The sequence below is a fragment of the Anolis sagrei genome, chromosome 10 (assembly GCF_037176765.1).
Source record: "Anolis sagrei isolate rAnoSag1 chromosome 10, rAnoSag1.mat, whole genome shotgun sequence".
Classification (NCBI taxonomy): Eukaryota; Metazoa; Chordata; class Lepidosauria; order Squamata; family Dactyloidae; genus Anolis; species Anolis sagrei.
The window spans coordinates 11459947-11487348 of NC_090030.1; the positions used below are offsets into that span (position 1 = coordinate 11459947).

Sequence of the window (27402 nt, forward strand, 5' to 3'; positions counted from 1 at the left end):
GATCACCATACTCAATATATTTCATATGCACGGGGGGTATTGGGGTAACGATACAAAAGGTTTTCTATGGTAGACCCTCTTTCACTCAGACTCAGCCCCCCCCCCAATCAAACTCAGCCCCCCCCACCCCCATCCCGAATCAAAATCCTGGCTACGGGCCTGTCCGGATCCATCATTGTTTGAGTCCACAAGGCTCTCTGGATGTAGGTGAACTACAACTCCAAAACTCAAGGTCAGTGCCCACCAAATCTTCCAATATTGTCTGTTGGTCATGTGAGTTCTGTTTGCCATGTTTGGTTCAATACCATCATTGGTGGAGTTCAGAGTGCTCTTTGATTGTAAGTTGACTATAAATCTCAATGACTACAACTCCCAAATGACAAAATCAACGCCCCCCCCCCCCCAAACCCCACCAGCATTCAAATTTAGGTGTATCGGGCGTTTGTGCCAAATTTGGTCCAATGAATGAAAATACATCCTGCATTTCAGATTTATTTATTTATTATTTATTTGCTTTATTTCTATACCGCATTTTTCAGCCTAATTAGGCGACTCAATGCCTAATTACATGATTATTCATAACAGTAGCAAAATTACAGTTACGAAGTAGCGACGAAAATAATGTTATGGTTGGGGGTCACCACAACAGGAGGAACTGTGTTAAGGGGTCACGGCATTAGGAAGGTTGAGAACCATTGTATTAAGGGAAATGGATGGGAAGGACAAGAAAATCTACCCTTCATCAAAGTCTTGAATGCACACTCGTACAGATACAAATTCCTTCGAAAAGTCTCCAGCTCCTGCAACATCTTCAGCATTCACTGCTGTTGCCTGACTCCTACAGTGCCACCTTAACTGGTCCCTTTCCAAGAGAATATACAAGGAGAACATGCATAGACACACATACATAGCCTCTGGCGGGTGAAGGCTGAAAGTGGCAAAGCACACTCCAAGAGCAGAGGTTGTTTGGCTGCCCAAACCAGTAAGCCCAGTTCCAACTCCTCTCTAAACAGCACTCCTGGCCAGACAGGTTTAAAATCAGTAGTGTACCTCTTTTCTCTCCCCCTTTCTCTCTTCCTCTTTCACCCACAGAACTTGTCTATGCCAGGACTTCTTAAATGTTTCCCCTTTCTGCCTGAAGTTCTTTTTACGTGAACCCAGACATCTATATAAATAAAAATGTAATGTTCGTTTGTGGGAAAAACATAACCCAGAAAGCATCAAAGAAATATCAAACTCTATCTTCCAACATGGTGGTCCACACCTTGGTTACATCCAAACTGGACTATTGCAATGCACTCTATGTGGGGCTGCCCTTGAAGACAGCCCAGAAGTTTGAACTGGTACAGCGGGCAGCAGCCAGGCTCCTTACTGGAGCAAAATATAGGGAGCATACAACACCCCTATTAAAACAGCTTCATTGGCTGCCGATAAGTTGCCGAGCCAAATTAAAGGTGCTGGTCATGTCCTATAAAGCCCTAAATGGTTCGGGCCCCACCTATCTCCGCGATCGCATCTCCTTCTATGAACTCTAAGATCTTCCGGGGAGGCCCTCCTCTCGGTCCCACTACCGTCTCAAGTGCGGTTGGTGGGGATGAGAGAGAGGGCCTTCTCAGTGGTGGCCCCCGTTTCTGGAATGCCTTCCAAGGGAAATAAGACAGTCCCCCTCCCTCCCCTCTTTTCGTAAGAGCTTGAAGACCTGGTGGTTTCAACAAGCCTTTGAAAATTGCCAGTTCTAACTCAGCCCTACACATTGTTGAATACGGCCTTATTCTTCCTACCAATTACCCAGATCCTTTCCTCTAATCGGCCCCGGAATGAACAGCCACAGACCCGTACCTAATATTATTGTTGCCTGCCATAGCATTGCACTTAATTCCTGCCCCCTAGAACTTTTGGGCTTGCACAAATCTTGGTCCGGCCTTTTAAATTTTTAATTGCCTTGAACAGGCAGGATTATGTTTAATATATGTGTTATGGCGACAATTTTTATGCTTATATTTTGTTTGTTAATCTTATGGTTATGTTGTTTTTACTCTGTATGTTTTGTGATGCTGTACCAGTCTCTCTGGAATGTATAGATAACAGCCCCCCGCCCTTCATCTCCCCCTTTTAACACAGATCTCCTTCAGCACTCTCTCTGTCCTGTCAGCTTGGCTTCCTGACACAGAGAGAATCTGATTTTTCTTTCATTTCAGTGCTGGTAATGGCGCTCCATGCAGTCATGCCGGCCACATGACCTTGGAGGTGTCTACGGACAACGCTGGCTCTTCGGCTTAGAAATGGAGATGAGCACCACACCCCAGAGTCAGACATGACTGGACTTACTGTCAGGGGACTACCTTTACCTTTACTTTTTAAAGTACATACAATATATGCCTAAATAAATATCTAGATTTACAATATCTCCCCATCACTACAAGGGGCTCAAGCTCTGCTTTAATAATAATAATAATAATAATAATAATAATAATAATACTTTATGTATACCCTGCTCCATCTCCCCCAGGGGGACTCAGGGCGGCTTATATGAGGCCACGCTTATATGAGGCCACAACAAACACAATATTACACAAAAACATAACAAAACCAGAAAATAAAATACATAAAATGCAAAACCAATATAATATTTATTATTATTATTATTATTATTATTATTATTAAACTTTATTTGTACCCCGCTAGCATCTCCGGAAGGACTCGATGTGGCTTACAAAGGCCAAGGCCTCAACACAATAACAACAAACAATAACAATGCAAGCAAATTAAAAACATAAGCAATAACACAACAAAACATTACACTATTACACAATAAAATCAGGGCTGGGCCAATGATGGGTACAGGCTAAAAGTGCTGGGTGTGTGAGGTGGTATGTTGGATTTCCGGGCAAGTGCAATGTGCAGAGAGTCTTAAACTCTAATAAAGTGCTTCTGGGACAAAGTGCTGGAGGTTATCCTATTCTGGAAAGGCACATCGGAATTACCAAGTCTTCAAGTTCTTCCTAAAGACCGCCAATGTGGGTGCTAGTCTAATGTCTTTGGGGAGGGTGTTCCAAAGTCGGGGGGCAACCACAGAGAAGGCCCTGTCCCTCGTCCCCATCAAACGCGCCTGCGACGCAGGTGGGATCGTGAGCAGGGTCTCTCCGGATGAACGAAGTGAGCGTGTGGGTTCGTAGACGGAGATGCGGTCACGCAGGTAGGCAGGTCCCAAACCGTTTAGGGCTTTGTAGGTAAGCACCTGCACCTTGAAGTGGGCTCGGTAGGTAAATGGCAGCCAGTGGAGCTCCTTAAACAGGAGGGTTGACCTCTCTCTGTAAGGAGCGCCAGTTAACATCCTGGCCGCCGCTCGTTGAACCAGTTGGAATTTCCGAGCCGTTTTCAAGGACAGCCCCACGTAGAGCGCATTACAGTAATCCAATTGAGAAGTGACCAAGGCATGGACCACCCCGGTCAAATCAACCTTTGCGACACAATATAAAATCAAACATTAAAACACAAAAGAAATTACACTGGGCAGGGCCAGATTCAAAGATAAAATTTTAAAACACTGGGAGATAGGGCAATGTAAAAATGTCAGGGAGGGGGATCCGGGGATAAAGAAGGATTTAATTGCACAAACCATAAAATAAAGTGCTTCTGGGGTCATTTTATGCAAAGTTTGGTCAGGGAGTGTCTTACATTCAATCACTGAAGGCACATTGGAATAACCAGGTTTCATATTCCTCCTAAAGATTGCCAGCGTGGGGGCCTGCCTAATATCTCTGGGGAGTGCATTCCAGAGCCAGGGGGCCACTACAGAGAAGGCCCTCATCATGAAATGGCAGCTTGTCACCCAGGGTAGCTCATGGTGCAAACAGTTACTTGGGACATCCCTAGATTCCAGGTCAGTTCCAAAGGTAATCTGGTGACATGTAACACTGGGTGGAGTTGAAGTCCCCAAAGTTAAATGTTGTGACTTCTGAAACAAACAAACAAAAAGGATCAATCCTCAGTCTTACTTTCTTGGTGTTGTTATCACCTTCTTCTTCAAGGACGATGCGGACTTTCAGACTGGATGCCATGACTCTCCTGACAGTGTCATTCAGTGGAGTTTGGGGTAGCGAGACTGAGACGGTCAGATCCCAGTCTGCGACAGCCAGAAACATATCCAGGGGACCGATGACACCTGTGACAAAGGAAGAGAAGGGACTCAGGGTTCCTTGTCCATGTTTCTGGTGATTTCATAATCCGTATCTGGAAACGATGTTCAACAGGTCATAGCTCAAAAATAGTTGTTTGTGTGTGGGGAGCGGGGGGATTCCTAAACTCCTGCAGATTCCACTGAAGGGTATAATAGCAGCTAAAGTTGTTGTTCAACATTTATTTATTATTTATTTATTTAGCAATTTCTCCCCTCTATCGGGGGACTCGGGCCGGTTTCCAACAATAATTTCACAAAACAATAATTAAAAACATCATATAACATATTCAATTAAAACATTAAAACAGCAAAATGCAATCACATAATAACAATGGTCAGTCGTCATAGTAAATTCGTTGTTCGTCATTCGTCGTCATCCATCCGATCACAGAAATATTGATTCACTCGTCGAAAGCCAAACTCCATAGTCAGGTTTTGACCCGTTTTCTGAATGACAGAATGGAGGGGGCAGTTCTGATCTCCAGTGGGAGAGAGTTCCAGAGTCGAGGGGCCACCACCGAGAAGGCCCTGTCCCTCGTCCCCACCAGACGCGCTTGTGAGGCCGGTGGGACCGAGAGCAGGGCCCCTCCAGACGATCTTAACAACCTAGATGGTTCATAGGGGAGAATACGTTCGGACAGGTAAACTGGGCCGGAGTCGTTTAGGGCTTTATAGGTTAACACCAGCACTTTGAATTGTGCTCGGAAGCTAATTGGCAGCCAGTGGAGCTGGCGCAACAGAGGAGTAGTATGCTCCCTGTACCCTGCTCGTGTTAGCATTCTGGCTGCCGCACGTTGGACTAGTTGGAGCTTCTGGACAGTCTTCATAGGCAACCCCATGTAGAGAGCGTTGCAGTAATCTAAACGGGATGTAACCAAAGCGTGGACCACCGTGGCCAAGTCAGACTTCCCAAGGTATGGGCGCAGCTGGCGCACAAGTTTTAATTGTGCAAAAGCTCCCCTGACCACCGCTGAAACCTGGGGCTCCAGGCTCAGCTATGAATCCAGGATCACTCCCAAACTGTGCTGCCACGAAGATATACTGGATTTACATGAATCTAATGCTCACCCTTTTTGGCTAAATGATCTCTCCAAACTTAGAGTGCTCATTAGATTTGCATCTTACAGCCTTCTTAGTGCGGAGCCAAAGCCAAAGGGGAATATGCTTCAGGAGTTTCAACTGAGTCCTCTATTTGAAGGTTGTCACGCCTAAATTAATGGCAGTGGCTCAATGCTACGCAATCCTGAGATTTGTAGTTTGGTGAGCCATCAGGATCCTTTAGCAGAGAAGGCTAAAGGCCCTGCAAAACCACACCTCACATTATTTCATAGCATTGAATCAAGGCATTTAGAGTGGATTCATTTTATATAGATCAGGCATGAGCAAACTGGCCCTCCAGCTGCTTTGGACTTCAATTCCCACATTTCCTAACAGCCTCAGGCCCTTTCCTCTTCCCCCCTCAGCCGCTCTTGTTGATGGAAAGCTTCCCACCAGAGTGGAAATCATCAAGCTATTTAACCTCAACAGACTGAAAGCCAAAACCAAGGTCACAACAACATCTGTCATAGAACTCCAATATGCTGATGATAATGTTGTCTGTGTGCATTCAGAAGAAGACTTACAAGCAGAGGCAGCCCTAGGTAATTTTCAATGGTAAGCAAACAGTATTTTGGCACACCCACACCCCCCCCCCCCAACCAATCACTGATATATATTTTCTGTTCGTCGTGGGAGTTCTGTGTGCCATATTTGGTTCAATTCTATCATTGGTGGAGTTCAGAATGCTCTTTGATTGTAGGTGAACTATACATCCCAGTAACTACAACTTGCATATGTCAAGGTCTATTTCCCCCCAAGAGCGCCTCAAGAGCGCCCCTGGGCGAAATCAACTATACTGCAAATGCTTACTTTGCATAATGGGTTGAGCCGCCCCTGCTTACAAGCCACTCTAAACACCTTTGCAGAAGCATATGAGAAGCTCAGCCTCTCATTGCACATCGAGAAAATCAAAATGCTCTTCCAGCCATCACCAGCCAATCCCTCTCCAATGCCAGAGATACAGCTTAATGGTGTAACGTTAGAAAATGTTGACCATTTCTGCTACCTTGGCAGCCACCTCTCCACAAAAGTCAACATTAACACTGAAACTCTGCGAGTGCAGCATTTTTTTGAATGAAGGAGAGTGTGTTTGAGGACTGGGACTTCTGTACGGAGACCAAGTTGCTTGTTTTTAAAGCAGTTGTCCTACCAATCCTGTAATACGCCTGCGAAACGTGGACTGTCTACAGAAGTAACACTCAACTCCTGGAATTATTCCATCAGCATTGCCTCCGAAAAATCCTGCAAATCTCTTGGGAAGACAGGCAGACTAAATGTCAGCGTGCTGGAAGAAGCAAAGACCACCAGCACTGAAGCGATGTTCCGCTGGACTGGCCACGTCCGAATGTCCAATTACCGTCTTCCAAAGCAGTTACTCTACTCCCAACTCAAGAATGGAAAACAATATGTTGGTGGACAGGAAAAGAGATTTGAAGATAACCTGTGGCATAGACACCAAGAACTGGGGAGCCCTGGCCCTTGAGTGCTCTAACTGGAGGTCAGCTGAGACCAGTAGTGCTGTGGAATTTGAAGAGGCACGAATGGAGGGTGAAAAGGAGGAATGTGTTAAGAGGAATGAAGCACATCAAGCCAACCCTGACTGGGACCTCCTTCCACCTGGAAACCAATGTCCTCACCGTGGAAGAACATGCGCGTCAAGAATAGGGCTCTACAGTCACTTATGTATCCAATCCCAGGACACTACACTTGGAAGACCATCAGACTCAGACAATGAGAGATTGCCTAAGTAAGTAAAGTAAAGTAAAAGAAGTAAGCTCAGCACTAAACACTAAACCATCTTGGCTGCCCACAAACACATCCATGTTGTTGAATGGTGGCCAGGGAATGGATGTCCATATACATTCGCTGGCCACCATTCAAGGGGCTGCCTCTGTTCTGCTCTTGAATTGTCAGCTGAAATAATAGAAAAAAAGCATACTCACTGTCTTTGTACAATTGCAGACGATTTGAAATGACCCATTCAGACAAATGAGGCCCATGCTTGGCTCGCACCCTGGCTTGATAAAACTTGTGCAAACCACCAGGAAGTTCTGAGAGATGAAGCTGGCACCTTTGGGTCCGTTTCAGGCTGTTTTCTCCACATGACGCCACTTGGATCCACTTAGAAAAGAATCTGTTACGTAAGAACAGAAGATACAATCCTGTGATTGACTCCGTATCAGGATTTGTTATTATGAGGGGAATATCTTTATCCATCAGTAGAGTTGGAAAAAAATAATAAAAAGTATGGGTTGCAGTGAGTTTTCCGGGCTGTATGGCCATGTTCCAGAAGCATTCTCTCTTGATGTTTCACCCACCTCTATGGCAGGCATCCTCAGAGGTTGTGAGGTCTGTTGGGAATGAGGCAAGTGGGGTTTATATATCTGTGGAATGTCCATGGTGGGAGATAATTAGTTCAGCAAATATGACCAGGAGGGTGTACGGACAACAGGATCCTTGGCATGGAAAAATGGAACAAGAGCACCTCCCCATGGCCAGAGCTGAGCATTACCTCCAGACACCAGGGATGGAAAGGGAAACCTTTGCCTTTGTTTGTATATTGTATGTCATTGTACTATGTATAAAAGGCATTGATTTTTTGCCTATATATATGTATACAGTAACCCACTCTGAATCCTCTCAGGGAGATAGAGCGGAATGTAAATAAAGTATATTGTATTGTATTGCATTGCTCAGAGATACTTACTGTATATACTCAAGTATAAGCAGAGTTTTTCAGCCTTTTTTAACCTGAAAAAGCCCCCTCAGCCTATACTCGAGTCAAAATTATTTATTATTTTACTCTATCATCATCATCATCATCATCATCATCATCATCACATTTATCATTTTAATCTATTTATTATTATTATTATTATTATTATTACATTTATATTATTTTACTCTATTATTATTTTTACAACATTTATTATTGTACACTATTTATTATTATTACATATATTATTTGTCTCTATTATTGTTATTATGACATTTATTATTTTACTCTATTATTATGACATTTATTATTTCACTACTTTATTACTGTTATTATTAAATTTCTATTATTTTACTAATTTATTATAATTATTGCATTTTATATTTTACTCTTCATTATTATTGGAAGGGTACATAAGCACATTTACACTGACGAAGGTTAGAATAATAGTTTAGTCAGAGCTGGACAGTCTTATCTTAAATTACGGTTTTATGTAAATATTCAAAAACATTGAACCTACTGATGCCTCAATTAATGCCATTTTATTGGTATCTATTTTTATTTTGAAATTTACCAGTAGCAGTTGCATTTCCCATCCTTGGCTTAGACTCGAGTTAATGTTTTTCCAGTTTTTTTGGTGGTAAAGTTGGGTGCTTTGGCTTATATTTGGGTCGGCTTATACTCAAGAATATACAGTAAATGGGAACCTTTCTTCTTGAAGTTACTGGTGAACCCCGTTACCCATTTACATCAGCCAACATGGCTAGTGGTGATGAAGAACAATGGCCTTTGGAGGCCAACAACAATTGGAATCAATAGGTTTTCCATATCCAGAAATAAAGGGAGAAGGAGACAGGAATGACGCACCAACATACCCGTTAGTCCTCTCAACTTCATACTGAGTATTTCTGGTGGCATCTGGGGCTGGGTTCCACGTCAAGAAGGAGTAAAAGTTTTCCGAAGATAATGTTACATTCTGTGGTGGGAGAAGCTGAGTTCCTTAAAGAAGGGAGAAGAAACACACCTGATGGAGAACAGATTCACGGATCCACAAGGTTCTCATAAGCATCTGCTCAGAAATCAATGGTTAAAACTTATGTGCCAGCTGCGCCCGTTCCTTGGGAAGTCTAACCAGACCATGGTAGTCCATGCTCTGGTTACATCCCGTATAGACTACTACAACATGCTCTACATGGGGTTGCCTTTGAAGACTGTTCAGAAGCTGCAAATGGTCCAATGGGCAACAGGAGAGGCGCTCAGGGAGCACACAACTCCTCTGCTGCGCTGATTAAGGCTTGATGAAAATACATAATTCACATATTAGAAAATATATATTTGATGTAACCATATTAGAAATAGGAGTTAGAAAATATATAAGAGAAATGTATGTATGTATGCATGACCTTCACTTCACTTGACTTCTTAAAAGCAGCAAAATTAGAGAGGCCAGCATCTAGGAAAAGGAATGTCTAGAGGTCTGGCATATTTCAAGAGGCCCTATCTCGGTACAGGCACCTTATCGTAAGACTAATGAGGTGGCCATTAAGAGGTTTCAGGAAGACCTTATCTTAGGATGGATGGAGACTCTTGCTATCAGGTCCAGTAGACATTCTGGCGATGGTCCTCATTAATAGCAACTCTTCAGATAGGGATGCTAATGAAGATTGACAAGGTGTTGAGTTTGAAAATATGCTATTGAAGTCAATGTAAAAGTAGAATTTTGTGACGCACATTGTGATGTCTGTATGATGCATGCATAATTATTTTAAAAGGTATCTAAACCAAGGATTTCCTTTGTTCTGAACCCTCCTTTCCTGGCTTACCAGAAGGGTTCATATCCGGTTGGCGCCAACCGAGAATAAAGCCGTGCTTTTCAGTTCTCAGGATCTCTCTTTGTCTCTTTTCCTCAAACCTTCTCCATGCCATTTCAGCACCAGCTCCATTGGCTGCCAGTTTGCTTCTGGGCACAATTCGAAGTGCTGGCTTTATTTATATATTTTTGACATTTATATGCCACCCTTCTCACCCTGAAGGTTTGGTCCAACTTACCTATCCAAATGTATCTCTCCTTATGAACCATCTAGGAAGTTAAGAATTTCTGCGAGGCCCTGTTCTTGGTCCTGCCTTCCTTGCAGATGCGTTTGGCGGGGACGAGAGACAGGGACTTCTCAGTGGTGGCTCCTCGACTGTGGAACGCCCTGCCTAGGGATATAATATTGGCCCCCTCTCTCCTGACTTTTCAAAGAAAGGTGAAAACCTGGCTTTTTGAGCAGGCCTTCCCAAATACGGCATAGTCATATGAAACCATGGAACCACTTGATGATGCAATCGAATAATGACTTGACATAGAGACGCTCATGATAATGTTTTTAAGGTTTTGTACGGTTTTTTTATATTCTTACTAGCTGTCCCCTGCCACGCATTGCTCTGGCCCAGTCTGTGTATATGTGTTTGTGTGTGTGTGTGTGTATATATATATTATATATATATATATATATATATATATATGGTTTTGCACATGCGTTGTAATGTTTTTTTATTATTATTATTTGCTTTTTTAGTCCCTTCCGCTGTGATTTTCAGTGTTTTTATGAGTGATGGCCACTCGTTGGCCTGAGAGGTGTCTTGTGTCCAAATTTGGTGTCAATTCACCCAGTGGTTTTTGAGTTATGTTAATCCCACAAACTAACATTATATTTTTATTTATATAGATATTATATGCTAATGTTTTTGACAGGAACCCCCAGTGGCGCAGTGGGTTAAACCCCTGTGCCAGCAGGACTGAAGACCGACAGGTCGCAGGTTCAAATCCGGGGAGAGGTGGATGAGCTCCCTCCATCAGCTCCAGCTCCCCATGCGAGGACATGAGAGGAGCCTCCCACAAGGATGATAAAACATCAAAAACATCCGGGCATCCCCTGGGCAACGTCCTTGCAGACGGTCAATTCTCTCACACCAGAAGCGACTTGCAGTTTCTCAAGTCGCTCCTGACACGACAAAAAAAATGTTTTTGACTGTATTTTATTATTGTTTTACTTGTTATAATTGTTGAGGCATCAAATTGTTGCCAATTGTGAACCGCTCCAAGTCACCTCTGAGCTGAGAGGGGCGGTATATAAATGCGGTAAATAAATAAATATAGTTATTAGAACAAATGCTGCTGTGTTTCCGAAATAGCAACAAGAGTCGGGATTCATGACATGCAAGGTTCACAATGAGGAAGTAGCTGTTAACAGGTTTGTATTCAAGTATCACATGGAAGTATCGGTTTCAGTTAACTTAGCCGTTCCTCTATGAAAATTAAAATAATCCCCATGTCCGTATGCACACTTTTGTGTTTTTATTCTCAAAATATGGGATTGCTTTTACCTCTTGTTCTATTTGTCACAAAAATTTAATGTGCAGATTTTATAAATGTGCATTTAATAAGATGTGTGGGAATGAATGGAAGGATGGAAGGATGTATAGAGTTAATAATTTTGGAAACACCAGTAAAAGACCCAGGCCTGCAATGACTAACTACCTGCTTGCTGGACTGTAATTAAAAGTTGCTAATAAGAGCTGAAAAGTAAACTGATAAGAACTGGGACAGTGATAACAGAATGATTTACAATGTTAAGAAGGAAGTCAACACAACGTAAGAATGTGTGTACATGTGTTTGAATGTTGAGTGAAAATGTAATTCTCCTTTGTTTGTTAGCCATGTAATTGTGAATCTGATGTAGATGCATAGAATCTGTATGTCTAAATGTTTTTCGGTAATCTGATGTACCCTCTCACACTGGAAATTGCAATAAAAAGAAACTATGCTTGAAAGTTATTGAAAAGTCATCTATGGCATATTAAAAGGAAAGGCCAACTCTCCAACAATGTTTATAATAAGGGATTGTTTGGGTATCAGCCAGCACATCAACGACTTTAATCAAGAAATAGTTTTCTAAGATCTACAGAGACACTCTCTGGAACACCTCATCCAGTGAGAGTCCAAAAGTGGCAGGCTCAAACCCAGAACCTCAACCAATGGCTGATACCTAATGAGAGACTCCCCCCTGGGCACACAGAAGACTGGGCGACTTGGAAGGCGCTGAACAGACTGCACTCTGGAACCACGAGATGCAGAGCCAACCTTAAGAAATGGGGCTACAAAGTGGAATCCACAACATGAGAGTGTGGAGAAGAGCAAACCACTGACCACCTGCTGCGATGCAACCTGAACCCTGCCACATGCACAATGGAGGACCTTCTTGCGGCAACACCAGAAGCACTCTAAGTGGCCAGATACTGGTCAAAGGATATTTAATCAACTACCAAGCTTGCAAACTCTGTTTTGTCTGTTTGTTAAAAATGTAATACAATTGTGTGGTTGATACTGACATGATGTTGTTGTTATTCATTTGTTTAGTCGTCTCCGACTCTTCGTGACCTCATGGACCAGCCCACGCCAGAGCTCCCTGTCGGCCGTCACCACCCCCAGCTCCTTCAAGGTCATGACATGTTAAATAAATAAATAAATAAATAAGGGATACCTGTGATCCTGGCATTCTCCATCCTTTGGAAGATCAAAAAGATCCTACCAAAAAGGCTTCTCTCAACACCCCCCCTTACCTCCTCAAATTACAAAACAAGTGTTTTCCCTAGGTGCTAGGGATTGGGAAGGTAAGCGATAAAGCTGCCCAAAGACCAAAGCAAAGTTGTCAAAGGCTTTCATGGCCAGAATCACTGGGTTGTTGTAGGTTTTTCCAGGCTATATGGCCATGTTCTAGAGGCATTTTTCTCCTGACGTTTCGCCTGCATTTATGGCAAGCATCCTCAGAGGTTGTGAGGTCTGTTGGAAGTAGGAAAATGGGTTTATATATCTGTGGAATGACCAGGGTGGGACAAATGTAGTCCCACCCTGGTCATGACTACACAGAGAAGCCATTGAAATCCACAAGCATGTGGACAATTTCAACAGAAAGGAAGAAACCATGAAAATGAACAAAATCTGGCTACCAGTATTTAAAAACTCTAAAATTACAACAGCAAAACAACAGAGAGTAAACAACCAGGCACATCAAATCACTCTCAACAAAAGATTCCCCCAGGCACTTCCAAGCCATTAAATGCTAATCAAGGTAGTCAGCTGAAGCATTCACACCTAGCTCCAGCAGACAAAGGTCCTTTGTCCCACCCTGGTCATTCCACAGATATATAAACCAATTTTCCTACTTCCAGCAGACCTCACTACCTCTGAGGATGCTTGCCATAGATGCAGGCGAAACATCAGGAGAAAAATGCCTCTAGAACATGGCCATATAGCCCGGAAAAACCTACAACAACCCAAAGCAAAGTTTTCCCTGACAACTTGAGAAGCAGATACTCACCTTGCTGAAAGGAAAGATCAATGAGCAGCAAGAGAACAATCCATGCTGCAACCGCCATGGGCCTTTGCTCTGGGGCCCGGCTTGACTTGCATCTACCTTCAGGCCCCACATTGTAGCCAGAGTCGCAACACGGAAGGAGCAAGCAAAGAGGATTCCTCAGGTAACCCCACCTTACCAGATTCTGAAGTGGAGGATTAGTGCATTCTTTACCAAGCAAACTGAAGGTGGAACAAGAAGGAATGGCTTTTAAACAGTGCTTTTGTGGTTGCATTCAATACCTGGGTGTGGAACGTAAGCGGGCTGTCAATGCAACTAAAGGAGATCACTATGGATCAGGTGAATCCAGGTGAAAATAGGATGTCACATCTGCCTCTTTTTCGGCATGACACTCAAATTCTGGATCAAGCTCCTTTCTCTGCAGAGAAAAAGAGCTCTGTTCAACAATCCAGTTTCAAAACACAAGTTGTACAACTTATGCAGTCCTGGGAATTATAGTTTTCCAAGTTTTCCTTCTCTGGGTGCATCTACACTGTGAAATGAATGCAGTTGGACCTTACCTTAAATGCCATGTCTCCATGAGATAGTCTTGGGAATTGCAGTTTTCCAAGATCTATGAACCTTCTCCAGGTGTATTTACACTCTGAAATGAATGCAGCTGGACCTTACTTTAAATGCCAGAGCTCCATACTATGCAGTCCTGGGAGTTATAGTTTTCCAAGGTCCATGCCCTTCTCTGTGGGGCAGCCGAGAGGAGGGGGAAAGAGTGCATCGCTGCTTTCCCTCCCTCCCTGCTTCCTTGCTTCCAGAATTCAAGACACATAACAGCTAACATTTCAAAGAGAGGAGGTGTTTTCCCCACAAAGAACATGGGCAGAGGGATGGTGGGCGATGTCTAGCAATTACAGTGTGATGGCAAAAATCAACTGAAAGAATGTGGAGTACAACTGAGTAACACAGATACATTTAACAGTGTGATGAAGGTAGGGATACCATCTGTTTCATTTCAAAACTAAGTATGACTTTGGTTTTCTCGGTGTTCAATGAGAGGCCAAGCTTCTCATATGCTTCTGCAAAGGTGTTTAGAGTGGCTTGTTGGTCTTTTTCTGAATGTGCACAGACTACATTATCATCAGCATATTGGAGTTCTACAACACCCAAGAAGCAACTTGCAGTTTCTCAAGTGGTTTCTGACACAGAAAAAAATTATTATTACTGCACTATAAATAAGTTATGTGCAGTGTGCATAGGAATTCATTTTTCAAACAATAGTCCAGAACAGTCTTACTACATTTTAAGCATAACACTCAGTGGAATTTAGTAAATGTGATGAAATGGAAAGACGTTGAGACTCAGAAAACATTGTCCCCAACAGCTTCGACTTTGCCTCTGCTGTTCCCTTATGTGCCTTATTTATTTATTACATTTATATGCCGTCCTTCTCACCCTGAAGGGGACTCAAGAGCTGCTTACAAGATATATTATACATACAATATATATTATTAGCATAGCACAATATCAGTATTATATATTACTATATTGTACTATACCATTGTATTGTAATGTTATTAGTAATATTACATGTAATATAAAATAGATAATTATAATATTGTATTATTAGTGGTATTATATTGTATTACATTATAATATTATACATACTAGCTGTCCTCTGCTACGCGTTGCTATGGCCTAGTCTGTGCATATGTGTTTTGTTTGTGTAGGTGTGCTGGTACGGCTGTACCAGGAGCTTCAGCTTCATTTTCTTTCTATTGAGTGTTTGCATATATTCCAAGGTGCCATGCATTTTGCAGTAAGGTGGCTTCCCTTGGTTTGCAATTATACGGCCAATGACCTGTCTATCATTGTTAAGTTTTGGTTCCGCCCCTTTTTCCAGGGCTCTGGGAGGGAAAGGGAACCATTTTTAGTTCAGTCTTATAGTGGAAAGCTTAGCTACATGATGTGGATCAGCTCCATCTGTAGTCAAGCTTCGTTTCTCACAGCATCTGGGGGAAACAGCTCCACATCTTTCGTGGAAAAGATCCAAAAGAACTCTAGCTGGAGAATCAAAAGCCTTGGCTGATAGGTCTACTTGGGTAACCAGAAGCAATTGGAGCCATGAGTAGAGCCCACACCAGCAAGCATAGAAAGTAGATTTCCTGGGAGGAGTTAAAAAGGGTTTTCCTCTTAAAGAAAAGAAACAGTTCACAAAGCCAGTTACCTGTCCATTTGGGCAAGTTAAGAAGCATTTGTTTAACTTGTTGAAGATCTGAGAAGTGTTTGTTTAAATTGTTGAAGATCTAAGCAATAATAAATGACTTTGTTAAACTTTTCAAGCATCTAAAGACTTTTGTATAGGAAAATCCTTAGGGCCTCTCAGCCAAGGCAACCCGGCTTTCCACCGGGCACAAAGAGCATGTTCTGTTCAAAAGATAATTATTATAGGCCCAGCGCATGACAGCGCAGTAGGGTAAAGGGAACGTTTTTCCCCTGACCTTAAGTCCAGTCGTGTCTGACTCTGGTGGGCGGTGCTCATCTCCATTTCTAAGCCGAAGAGCTGGTGTTGTCCGTAGACACCTCCAAGGTCATGTGGCCAGCATGACTGCATGGAGCGCTGTTACCTTCCCACCTATTGATCTACTAATATTTGCATGTTTTAGAACTGCTAGGTTGGCAGAAGCTGGGGCTAATCATGCCGCTCCCCGGATTTGAACCTGTGACGTGTGTTTGCCCATGTATTGTAATGTATTTTTTGTTTTTTTGGCCTTAGGCCAACCACACTCCTGAATCACTCACAAAACTGGCTTACCATACTGTATTCTTAGAAAGATTGCAACTTGACCACAAAGGAATAAATATTAAGTATTTTTATTAATAAATCATTAGAATACCCAACCAGGGGGCGAAATAGTCCTGCAGATGCCTCTTAGTTCAGCCCTAGGGGAAAGAGTGCCCCCTATTTACGTAACGACATATGCCATTATCCCTAAAATTCAAGCACGTTTTGGGCCCAGCTCTATGACAATCAACAGCATGAGATATTGGTCAAAAGTGCCTAAAGTCAGAAATATAAAACAGCAACACATATCTCAGTGACAGGTAATATATTATGTTCCCTTTCTGTTAAAAGGTCAACAACATTTCATTGTATTTGGTTCTTTTAATGTGCCCAATCTCAGTTTTGGAATGTAATAAAGATCATGCAGATCAATGTATTGTCGAAGGCTTTCATGGCCGGAATCACTGGGTTGTTGTAGGTTTTTTCAGGCTATATGGCCATGGTCTAGAGGCATTATCTCCTGACATTTCGCCTGCATCTATGGCAAGCATCCTCACTACCTCTGAGGATGCTTGCCATAGATGCAGGCCAAATGTCAGGAGAGAATGCCTCTAGACTATGGCCATATAGCCCGAAAAAACCTACAACAACTCAATCATGCAGATCATTGGAGCGGAGCAGCCCCTCTCCCATTAAAGTTTAGGTTTCAAAGCTAGAAGACAAGGCACTGCTCCTGGGAGAGAAGACAGAAGGAAGCACAGAGGGAGGAATGATGGATTAATCATCCCCTGTAAGAAGTTGTCCCAGATTCAACAGCATGTTTCGCCCAAGAATTAGAAAGCTGCCCTACAAATAGAGCTGAGCAAAGTGCCAGGGAAGAGAACACAAAGTCCAGCACAGAGCAATGGTCCATGAAGCTGTGCAACTCTATTCCTCGCCTGGCAAGATGCTCAGTGTTTTGTGCACAGTCTGAGATGCTGAGGATCCCCCATCTCCTCCTCCCATCTCCTCCAAAGGGCATTAGGAAGAGGAAATCTCCAGCACATCTCTCTGATGCTTTTGGTATCTGGCCTCATCTAAAAAGTAGGAATAAATAATATGGAAAGAGGGGAATGGGAACCCTGTTCTACCCAAAAATGAAAGCAACCACCCTCCCTCGTTGCTCTAAGTCGAAAAACCATGGGTGTCCCAAGAAGAACAGAGCATTATCCCCTCTAGGATTCTCATGGTATTTTGCGACGATGCTCCCTCCGCTGTCTCAGATTTGGCCTTATCTAATATGGAGGATCAAGTTGTGTGACCCCATTTTACACTCCCTTGGATTGCACTTATGGGGAGGGCCATTGGAGTCCTTCCTGCTTGCAACGAAGCCGCCTGTTGTTTGTTTCTGTGGGTGGCGTGGTCTTCAGGTACTCGTCTGCTGTCATTGGGTCCCAGGGTTGTCAAGAGAGGAGGTGCCAGGGCAGACCCAGCCCCCGAAGGCCTTCTCCAAGTACCGGGCCACAGCCAGAGTCAAGTGGTCATTGTTGGGGGCGGCCACCACTTGGATGCCCAGCGGGAGGCCTTCCTTACTCAAACCTAGCGGGCACTGAGTCACCGGCAAACCCAGGATGTTGAAGATGGCTAGAAGAGGACAAACAGTACAGAAAATCAGAAACAGGACTCCACAGTAACCTATAAATACAGCAGTGATGGTACTTACTCTAAATAGTCATTTTAGGATGTGTGAAACCCCAAGTCCCCCTTTCAGGACTTCTTTCTCTTCATTTTTGTTACATAACCTTACCTAAAACTACTGATAGTATTTACTCTACAGAGCCAAAATAATTGTTGAAATTCAGCCTCTGATTGTGCCTGCACCCCACCTCTCTGGGGATCCTGGGTCTGCAAGTCAGCAGTAGAGCCAGCAAGAGATTTTAAGCTCTGAAAATGAGCGTTCTGTGTCTGAAGGCCACATTCCTGAAAGGCAGTTTGCTAGGGAAGCAAGGGCAGGAACAGATCTGAGCTTAGAGGATGAAAATCAAAGTCCAGGTGGACAGCGTAAAGAGCAGTTAGATAGGAGATTTATGTTCCATCAACATAGAGCTTCTCAGGAGAGTTTACAAAGGTCAAGACGCCCATTAGCCAAGAAGTCCTTACCAGTTTCCCAGGGGAGAAGGCATGATTTTCTCTCTATATTAGCTAGCCCAGCAGATGGATCTGTCAGTCCAGGTTGGTGTTTGGGTAGAGAACTACTGTCAAGTCAAGCAGAAGGTGTCACCCCAAAGGAGATTCATCAAAGAATGCAAGCTGTTTATGGTGATTGTGTTGATATGAGTACTGTGTGTCGTTGGGCGAGTAAGTTTAGAGATGTTGAGGTGACACCTTCTGCTGTCAAGAATTCAATGACTGCACATTGCTTAAGTTGCACTGACCGTCTGTGCAGGGTTCCATACTTCGCACTTTAACAACACAACCGTTCAATGCTAAGGCTTCCCACCAAAATGGAACTGTAGAGGAGAGTCTACTTAACAAGCCAGTACCTGCCGCATACCAGTACTGCCATCTGTTGAGGAGTTAAGAAGGTGGAGGCATTACTTTTCATTCAACCCTCATACACTCCACTTGCCTCACTGCCAACAGAACCTCTGAAGATGTCAGTCATAGATGTAGGCAAAACGTTAGGAGGGAATGCTGCTGGAACATGGCCATACAGCCCCCAAAGAAATTCACAACTTCTTCATGCCGCTCCCTGGATTCGAACCTGCAACCTTTTGGTCAACAAGCTCAGCAGCTCAGCAGTTTAACCCACTGCGCTACCGGGGTCTCAATTTAGATTGCAAGCTCTCTTCAATTCTGTATACCACTCTGTGCATAAATGATCATAGAATCACGGAGTTGGAAGACACCACAAGGACCATCTAGCCTAACCCCTTGCCATGCAGGAACATACAATCAAAAGCATGGATAGCTTCTTACCTGTATAGGCAAAATTAAATGGCATCGCCAGGGGAGTATTGTGCCGGGGCGCTAATACAGGGTGCGGAGGGTATAAGAGGACGCCATCCTCTCCCAGTAGATTCACCACCTCCTTCTTCAAATTTTCTGCCATAGTTGTTAGTTTGGAATTCACCCGAGGGTTGTATTTCACAATCTTCTCAGTCAGTCCTAGTGCTAAGGGAGGCAAAAGGAACGCAGAGATAACACGCTGGTCAAAGACAAGGAGTTTCTGGACCAAGTTGCAAGACTGGCAAAATGTTCTACTAGGGAGGAGTTGATATAAAAGACATTTCCAAACAGAGCTTCCTGTTCAGCACGACTTGAAAAATGGTGACAATTTTTATGCTTATATTTTGTTTTGTTAATCTTATGGTTATGTTGTTTTTACTTTGTATGCTTTGTTGTTACCTGAGAACTGCTCTGAGTCCCCTCGGGGAGATGGAGCGGTACATAAATAAAGTTTTATTATTATTTATTATTATAAATAACTTGCCTCTTTACCAAGGAGACCCACCTGTCAAAGTCATCCTCCTCCTAAAAATACATGGTATCATCTTCTGGTTGTAAACATGATTGTATCAAAAATATGACCAAATATAGCTACTGAGTGACCTCCAAAAAGCCCAACTGGCAGCTTATTAAATGGAGTATTATTAAATGGCTAGAGGGAGGGCAGTCAGGGCTGGTGTCACTAGCCAATCCCTCTGCAATGCCAGAAATACAACTTACTAGTGTAACATTAGAAAATCTTGATCATTCCCGCTCCCTTCGCAGCCACCAGTCCACAAAAGTTAACACTCACACGGAAATACAACACTGCTGAGTTCTGCAAGTGCAGCATTTTTCCAAATGAAGCAGAGAGTGTCTGAGGATTGGGACATCCATAGGGAGACCAAGGGGTTTGTTTATAAAGCCATTGTCCTCCCAACCCTGTTATACGCCTGCGAGACGTGGACTGTCTACAGACGTCACACTCAACTCCTGGAACGATTCCATCAGTGTTGCCACCGAAAAATCCTGCAAATCTCTTGGGAAGACAGGCGGACAAAGACCACCAGCATTGAAGTGATGCTCCTACGCCATCAACTCCACTGGACCCAACTCCTGGAACGATTCCATCAGTCAAGAATAGGGTCAAGAATAGGGCTCTACAGTCACCTACAAATCCAATGCCAAGATCGGGCATTCGTTGTCCGAATGCCTGATCACTGTCTCCCAAAGCAGTTACTCTACTCTGAACTCAAGAACAGAAAATGGAATGTTGGTGGGCAGGAAAAGAGATTGAAATATGGGCTTAAAGCCAACCTTAAAAACTGTGGTGTAGACACCAAGAACTGGGAAGCCCTGGCCCTTGAGTGCTCTAACTGGAGGTCAGCTGTGACCAGCAGTGCTGTGGATTTTGAAGAGGCACAAGTGGAGGGTGAAAGGGAGAAACATGCCAAGAGGAAGGCATGTCAAGCCAACCCTGATCGGGACCACCTTCCACCTGGAAACCGATGTCCTCACTGTGGAAGAACAGGTGGGTCAATAGGGCTTCACAGCCACCTATGGACTCACCGCCAAGACTTTGCATTTGGAAGGCCACCATACTCAGACAACAAGAGATTGCCAAAGTGCGAAATAGTTGTTTTGCCCCCTTGGGACTGGCAAAACCATAGTTCTGCAAAACCTGAAGTTTCAGCAAATATATGGATGCCTCTCAGTAGTTTCTTGCCAGACTTTGGAGAGCAGCAGAGGATCATGTTCTGTAATAATCCAGTCTGGCAATTGAGGAAATTTGCAGTACTTTTCTACCACAATGAAGGGAAGTCAGAGCATGAGGAATAGTTCCCCATACTATTAAAGTTTATGGAACATAATCATGTTCTAGTCAATCTTTTTCAAAAATGCCAAGAGGAAGGCGCCTCAAGCCAACCCTGATCAGGACTGCCTTCCACCTGGAAACCGATGTTCTCACTGTAGAACATGCAGGTCAAGAATAGGGCTCTGCAATCACCTATGTATCCAACACCAAGGCTCTGTACTTGGAAGGCCATCATACTTGGACAACGATGAATTGCTTTAGTAAGTAAGATACACTTGTGCACCGTGATGGGTTATAATTATCATTGCACCTACTTGTCAATAGATTTCTGCAGACTTTCAAGAGAATCTGATTAGGAATTCCAATAGATATATTCTACGAAAATTATTTCCCCCCACAAATCGATGCTTCAAAAACAGGGTACGCATTACATTCAACAGCCCCTTAGATTGGGCGAAAAACAGCATTTGAATTAATTAATGAGCATCGTTATGCATTTATTTTTAGCCACCTAAAGGTAAAGGTTTCCCCTGACATTGTCTAGTCATGTCTGGCTCTGGGCAGTGGTGCTTATTTCTATTTCTAAGCTGAAGAGCCGGCGTTGTCCATAGACACCTCCAAGGTCATGTTGCCTGAATGACTGCATCAGCTGGCAGGACTGAAGACCGACAGGTTGCAGGTTCAAATCCGGGGAGAGGCGGATGAGCTCCCTCTATAAGCTCCAGCTCCTCATGCGGGGACATGAGAGAAGCCTCCCTCCCTTTACGGCTCCGGCCCAGCGTACCTGTCTGAACATATCTCCTATGTCCCACCTCGGAGTTTAAGATCTTCTGGGGAGGCCCTGCTCTTGGCCCCATCTGCATCACAAGTGAGGCTGGTGGGAACGAGGGACAGGGCCTTCTCGGTGGTGGCCCCTCGCCTGTGGAATGCACTCCCCGGGGAAATTAGGTCATCAACATCCCTCCTCTCTTTCAGAAGGAAGTTAAAAACCTGGATGTGGGACCAGGCTTTCGGGTAAGCTAGCAGATGGAGCGCTGTTGCCTTCCTGAAGAAGCAGTACCTATTGATCTACTCACATTTGCATATTTTTGAACTAGGTTGGCCGAAGCTGGGCCTAACAGTGGGAGCTCACCCTGCTCCCTGGATTCAAACCGCCAACCTTCCAGTCAGCAAGTTCAGCAGCTCAGCGGATTAACCTGCTGCGCCGCCAAGGTTAGGGTTAGGAAGCAAAGACCAAAAATTGTAATGATGTGATACAATATTAAATAAACACCTTTGTCTCGTATACAAGATATATATACACTTATAGTTGCTGTAATGAATTGAGTATGGAATATAAGAGTATTGAAGGTATTCATATATTGATTATTCTAAGAAAACCGATCAAAATATATTTTTTAAAAATGGACTGCTAGGTTGGCACAAGCTGGGGCTAACAGCGGGAGCTCACCCCACTTCCCGAATCTGAAATGCCAACCTTTCAGTCAGCAGGTTCTGTAGCTGAGAGGTTGAACCCACTGCGCCACCCAGAATTCCCTTATATTGGGAAAAAGACAGTAGAAAAATAAGCAATGGAAACTAACTTAAAGAAAAAACAGTAAAAGATGGCAACGGTTGAAAAACAAAGCACTGCACATATTTAAATATTTCTTAAGAAGCTACCAATGGCTGGAAGTGTGTGTGTTGACAATCCCATCATCCACTTCACCAGCTCCCAAGAGGGCCACACTGGCTTTCCATGGTCTCCGAGAAGCTCTGTGAATGACGGTGTGTCCTGTAAACAATACGCATTAAGAAGCAGTGAGGGAGCAAATCCTGGAACATTTCTGCTTTTGGGTGGTCTGCAAATCAGTACTACTTAACGTAAGGCTACAATTAACTTAACGTAAGGCTACATTTCTGCTTTGGGGTGGTTTGCAGATCAGTACTACTTAACGTAAGGCTAAAATTAACTTAACGTAAGGCTACATTTCTGCTTTTGGGTGGTCTGCAGATCAGTACTACTTAACGTAAGGCTACAATTAACTTAACGTAAGGCTACATTTCTGCTTTGGGGTGGTTTGCAGATCAGTACTACTTAACGTAAGGCTAAAATTAACTTAACGTAAGGCTACATTTCTGCTTTTGGGTGGTTTGCAGATCAGTACTACTTAACGTAAGGCTACAATTAACTTAACGTAAGGCTACATTTCTGCTTTTGGGTGGTCTGCAGATCAGTACTACTTAACGTAAGGCTACAATTAACTTAACGTAAGGCTACATTTCTGCTTTTGGGTGGTCTGCAGATCAGTACTACTTAACGTAAGGCTACAATTAACTTAACGTAAGGCTACATTTCTGCTTTTGGGTGGTTTGCAGATCAGTACTACTTAACGTAAGGCTACAATTAACTTAACGTAAGGCTACATTTCTGCTTTTGGGTGGTCTGCAGATCAGTACTACTTAACGTAAGGCTACAATTAACTTAACGTAAGGCTACATTTCTGCTTTGGGGTGGTTTGCAGATCAGTACTACTTAACGTAGGGCGCCTATACCTTGGGAAGTCTGATCTGGCCACAGTGGTCCACGCTCTGGTTACATCCCGAATAGATTACTGCAACATGCTCTACGTGGGGCTGCCTTTGAAGATGGTTCGGAAACTTCAGCTAGTTCAACGGCTGGCAGCCAGATTACAAACTGGGATGCCATACAGAGAGCATACCACCCCCTTGTTATGCCAGCTCCACTGGCTGCCGGTCCACCTCCGAGCCCAATTCAACGTGCTGGTTTTGACCTATAAAGCTCGATACGGTTCTAGCCCAGCTTACTTGTCTGAACGCATCCACCCCTACGTCCCATCTCGTAATCTAAGATCATCCGGGGAGGCCCTACTCTCGCTCCCGTCAACAGCACAGATGCGTCTGGCAGGGACGAGAGACAGGGCCTTCTCGGCTGTGGCTCCCCGCCTATGGAACACACTCCCAAATGAGGTAAAATCTGTTCCCTCCCTCCTGGCTTTTAGAAAAAAAATAATATAATGGTTTTGGGACCAGGCCTTCGAGCAGTAGAAGTAAATGTATGTAGTATTTCAGAAAGACAATGACCGGAACGGCGATTCGACGGACGAGACTGTTTTATTGTTCTAATGATTGTTTTATTGCTTGTGGATGCACTGTTTTTAACTTGATTTATGTCTAATTGTAATTGTAATTGTTTGTAAAGGTAGGTAGTCTCCTGACATTTAAGTCCAGTCATGTCAGACTCTGGGGTGTGGTGCTCATCTCCATTTCTAAGCCGAAGAGCCAGCGTTGTCCGTAGACACCTCCAAGGTCATGTGGCCGGCATGACTGCATGGAGCGCCGTTACCTTCCCGCCGGAGCGGTACCTATTGATCTACTTACATTTGCATGTTTTCGAACTGCTAGGTTGGCAGAAAATTGTTTGTACTGGCACTGGATTTTGCCATTACTTATGTGTAAACCTAGAGCCCCCGATGGCGCAGTGGGTTAAACCCCTGTGCCGGCAGGACTGAAGATCGACAGGTCGCAGGTTCGAATCCGGGAGAGGCGGATGAGCTCCCTCTATCACAGTGTTTCTCAACCTGGGAGTCGGGACCCCTGTGGGGGTCGCGAGGGGGTGTCAGAGGGGTCGCCAAAGACCATCAGAAAACATTGTATTTTCTGTTGGTCATGGGGGTTCTGTGTGGAAAGTTTGGTCCAATTCTATCGTTGGTGGGGTTCAGAATGCTATTTCATTGTGGGTGAACTATAAATCCCAATAACTACAACTCCCAAATGGAAAGGTCTATTTTCTCCAAACTCTATCAGTGTTCACATTTGGGAATATTGAGCATTTGTGCCAAGTTTGATCCAGATCCATCATTGCTTGAGTCCACAGTGTTCTCTGGATGTAGGTGAACTACAACTCCAAAAACTGAAGGTCAGTGTCCACCAGACCTTCCCAGTATTTTCTCTTGGTCATGGGAATTCTGTGTGCCATGTTTGATTCAATTCCATCATTGATGGAGTTCAGAAGGCTCTGTGATTTAAGGTGAACTATAAATCCCAGCAACTTCAGAATTACCAAATGACAAAATCGATCACCCCCAATTCCACCAGTATTCAAATTTTGGGTGTATCAGGTATTTGTGCTAAATTTGGTCCAGTGAATGGAAATACATCCTGCATATTTACATTATGACTCTTAACAGTAGCAAAATTACAGTTATGAAGTAGCAACAAAAATAACGTTATAGTTGGGGTCACCACAACATGAGGACCTGTACTAAGGGGTCACGGCATTAGGAAGGTTGATAACCACTGCTCTATCAGCTCCAGTTCCTCATGCGGGGACATGAGAGAAGCCTCCCACAAGGATGATAAAAAATCAAAACATCCGAGCGTCCCCTGGGCAACGTCCTTGCAGACGGCCAATTCTCTCACACTTGCAGTTTCTCAGGTCGCTCCTGACACGACAAAATAAATAAATAAAAAAAATGTGTAAACCACTTTGAGTCCCCCTCGGGGTTAAAAAATCCGTTATACTAATACTGTAAATAAATAAATAATATAAATTTATACTATCATCTCTTTTCCCAACTATGTCCTCACAAATATTTCCAGGAACTAAAGTCTTTTGGAAGTGAGCTGATGCCCCCAATCTGCATTTTACGCACCTTCCCAGTGCCGTCTTTGGCAGACATCATGACAGACCAGATCTGGAAGGAATACTTCATGTCACGGATGGCCACGTTTTGAACCTGAACGCCCAGATCTCTCTCCAGGCGCTCCGCAACCTTGGGCAGAAGGAAATGAGAAAGAGAAATTGGATTACTTCCTGCCCTTCTGCAAATGAACTGGTAAGTTCTGTAATTTCCAAAAGCCAAAGCGAAGCAAAACTGAGCAAGTATGGGCCAGAGTGGAGAGAGAATTGACTCCTGTGCTATGCTAATAATAGAATGGAATGGAATGGAATGGAATAAATATAATATAATTGTATATACATATAATATTTATAATATTTATTTATTTATTTATTTACTTTATTTGTATACCGCTCTTCTCAGCCAATTAGGCGACTCAGAGCGGTTAACAATAAGAAGCGGCAAAAATTCAATGCAACACCATACAGCCATTTAAAAGACAATTAACACACTAATACACTAAGCAAATAACATCAATAACCATCAATAAACATCAATAACCAGTTCACTAGCGTCTCATAACTAAAATCATAATCCAAGTTCGTCATCCGTTGTTCCGATTCCTATGATTCATTATAATTCATTGCACTGCCTATTCAAACGCCTGTTCAAATAACCAGGTTTTCACTTTCTTCCGAAATGCCATTAATGAGGGGGCTGATCTGATGTCTGTGGGAAGGGCGTTCCACAGCCGAGGGGCCACCACCGAGAAGGCCCTGTCCCTCGTCCCCGCCAACCACGCCTGAATTGCAGGCGGGATCGAGAGCAGGGCCTCCCCAGAAGGCTGCCGGTCCATTTATTTATATTAAAATATAATGCAATATAACACTAATAATATAATATTATAATTATATATTTATATTACATGTAATATTACTAATAATATTGCAATATAATGGTATCGTACAATATAATAATATCTAATGCTGATATTGTACTATGCTAATAATATAATATATTGTATGTGTATATATATCTTGTAAGCCGCTCTGAGTCCCCTTCGGGGTGTGAAGGGCGGCATATAAATGTCGTAAATAAATAAATAAATAAATAAATAGATTTTGTAGCCTATTTGGTGAATGTGTGAATTAGTTCGGACTAGTGCTGTGCCTCGGGAAACAGGATATAAAGGCACATAACACATATCCTGACACATGATGGCTTCTTTGAACATATATTTATGCTTCAGGCTGTTCACATGGATCAAATTCATAGATTCTATGCTGACATTTGTCTAAACTGCAATCCAAATGGCCTCCCAACCCATTCCCAACTGCCACTGCCCATGCTTCAGAGGAAGAGAAGAAGATGAAGGCACATCTCTATCATGTCTAGCCTTGAAGTAGAAGCCGCCCCCCCCCCCACATCCATCCCAACTGCCACTGCCCCTGCCTCAGAGGGAGAGAAGATGAGGCAGGCACAACTCCATCATGTCTGGGCCTGAAATAGAAGACCTTCCATTCCAACTGCCACTGCCCATGCCTCAGAGGAAGAGAAGAAAATGCAGGCACATCTCTATTGTGTCTAACCATAAAGTAAAGCCCCCCCCCCCCCCGCATCCATCCCAACTGCCACTACCCCTGCATCAGAGGGAAAGAAGATGAGACAGGCACTACTCCATCATGTCTGGGCCTGAAAGAGAAGGCCTTCAATCCCAACTGCCACTGCCCTTGCCTCAAAGGGAGAGAAGAGGCAGGCACAGCTCCATCATGCCTATGCCTGACGTAGAAGGCCCCCCATCTGTCCCAACTACCACTGCCTCAGATGGAAAGAAGATGAGGCAGGCACAACTTCATCATATCTGGGC

General features: G+C 43.6%; 1 protein-coding gene across 1 annotated transcript in view; it reads right to left on the reverse strand.

The window, feature by feature from the left end:
- Positions 1-16203: 16203 nt before the first annotated feature.
- Positions 16204-27402, reverse strand: part of FAAH2 (fatty acid amide hydrolase 2) — a 34238-nt gene continuing 23039 nt past the window's right edge. Inside the window, exons 8-11 of the mRNA XM_060756319.2 lie at positions 25569-25688; positions 22576-22687; positions 19089-19283; positions 16204-17753 (exon numbers count right to left, since the gene is read on the reverse strand). Of these exons, the coding sequence (XP_060612302.2) occupies positions 17554-17753; positions 19089-19283; positions 22576-22687; positions 25569-25688 (627 nt within the window). The 3' untranslated portion in view covers positions 16204-17553. The remainder of the gene's footprint in view (positions 17754-19088; positions 19284-22575; positions 22688-25568; positions 25689-27402) is intronic.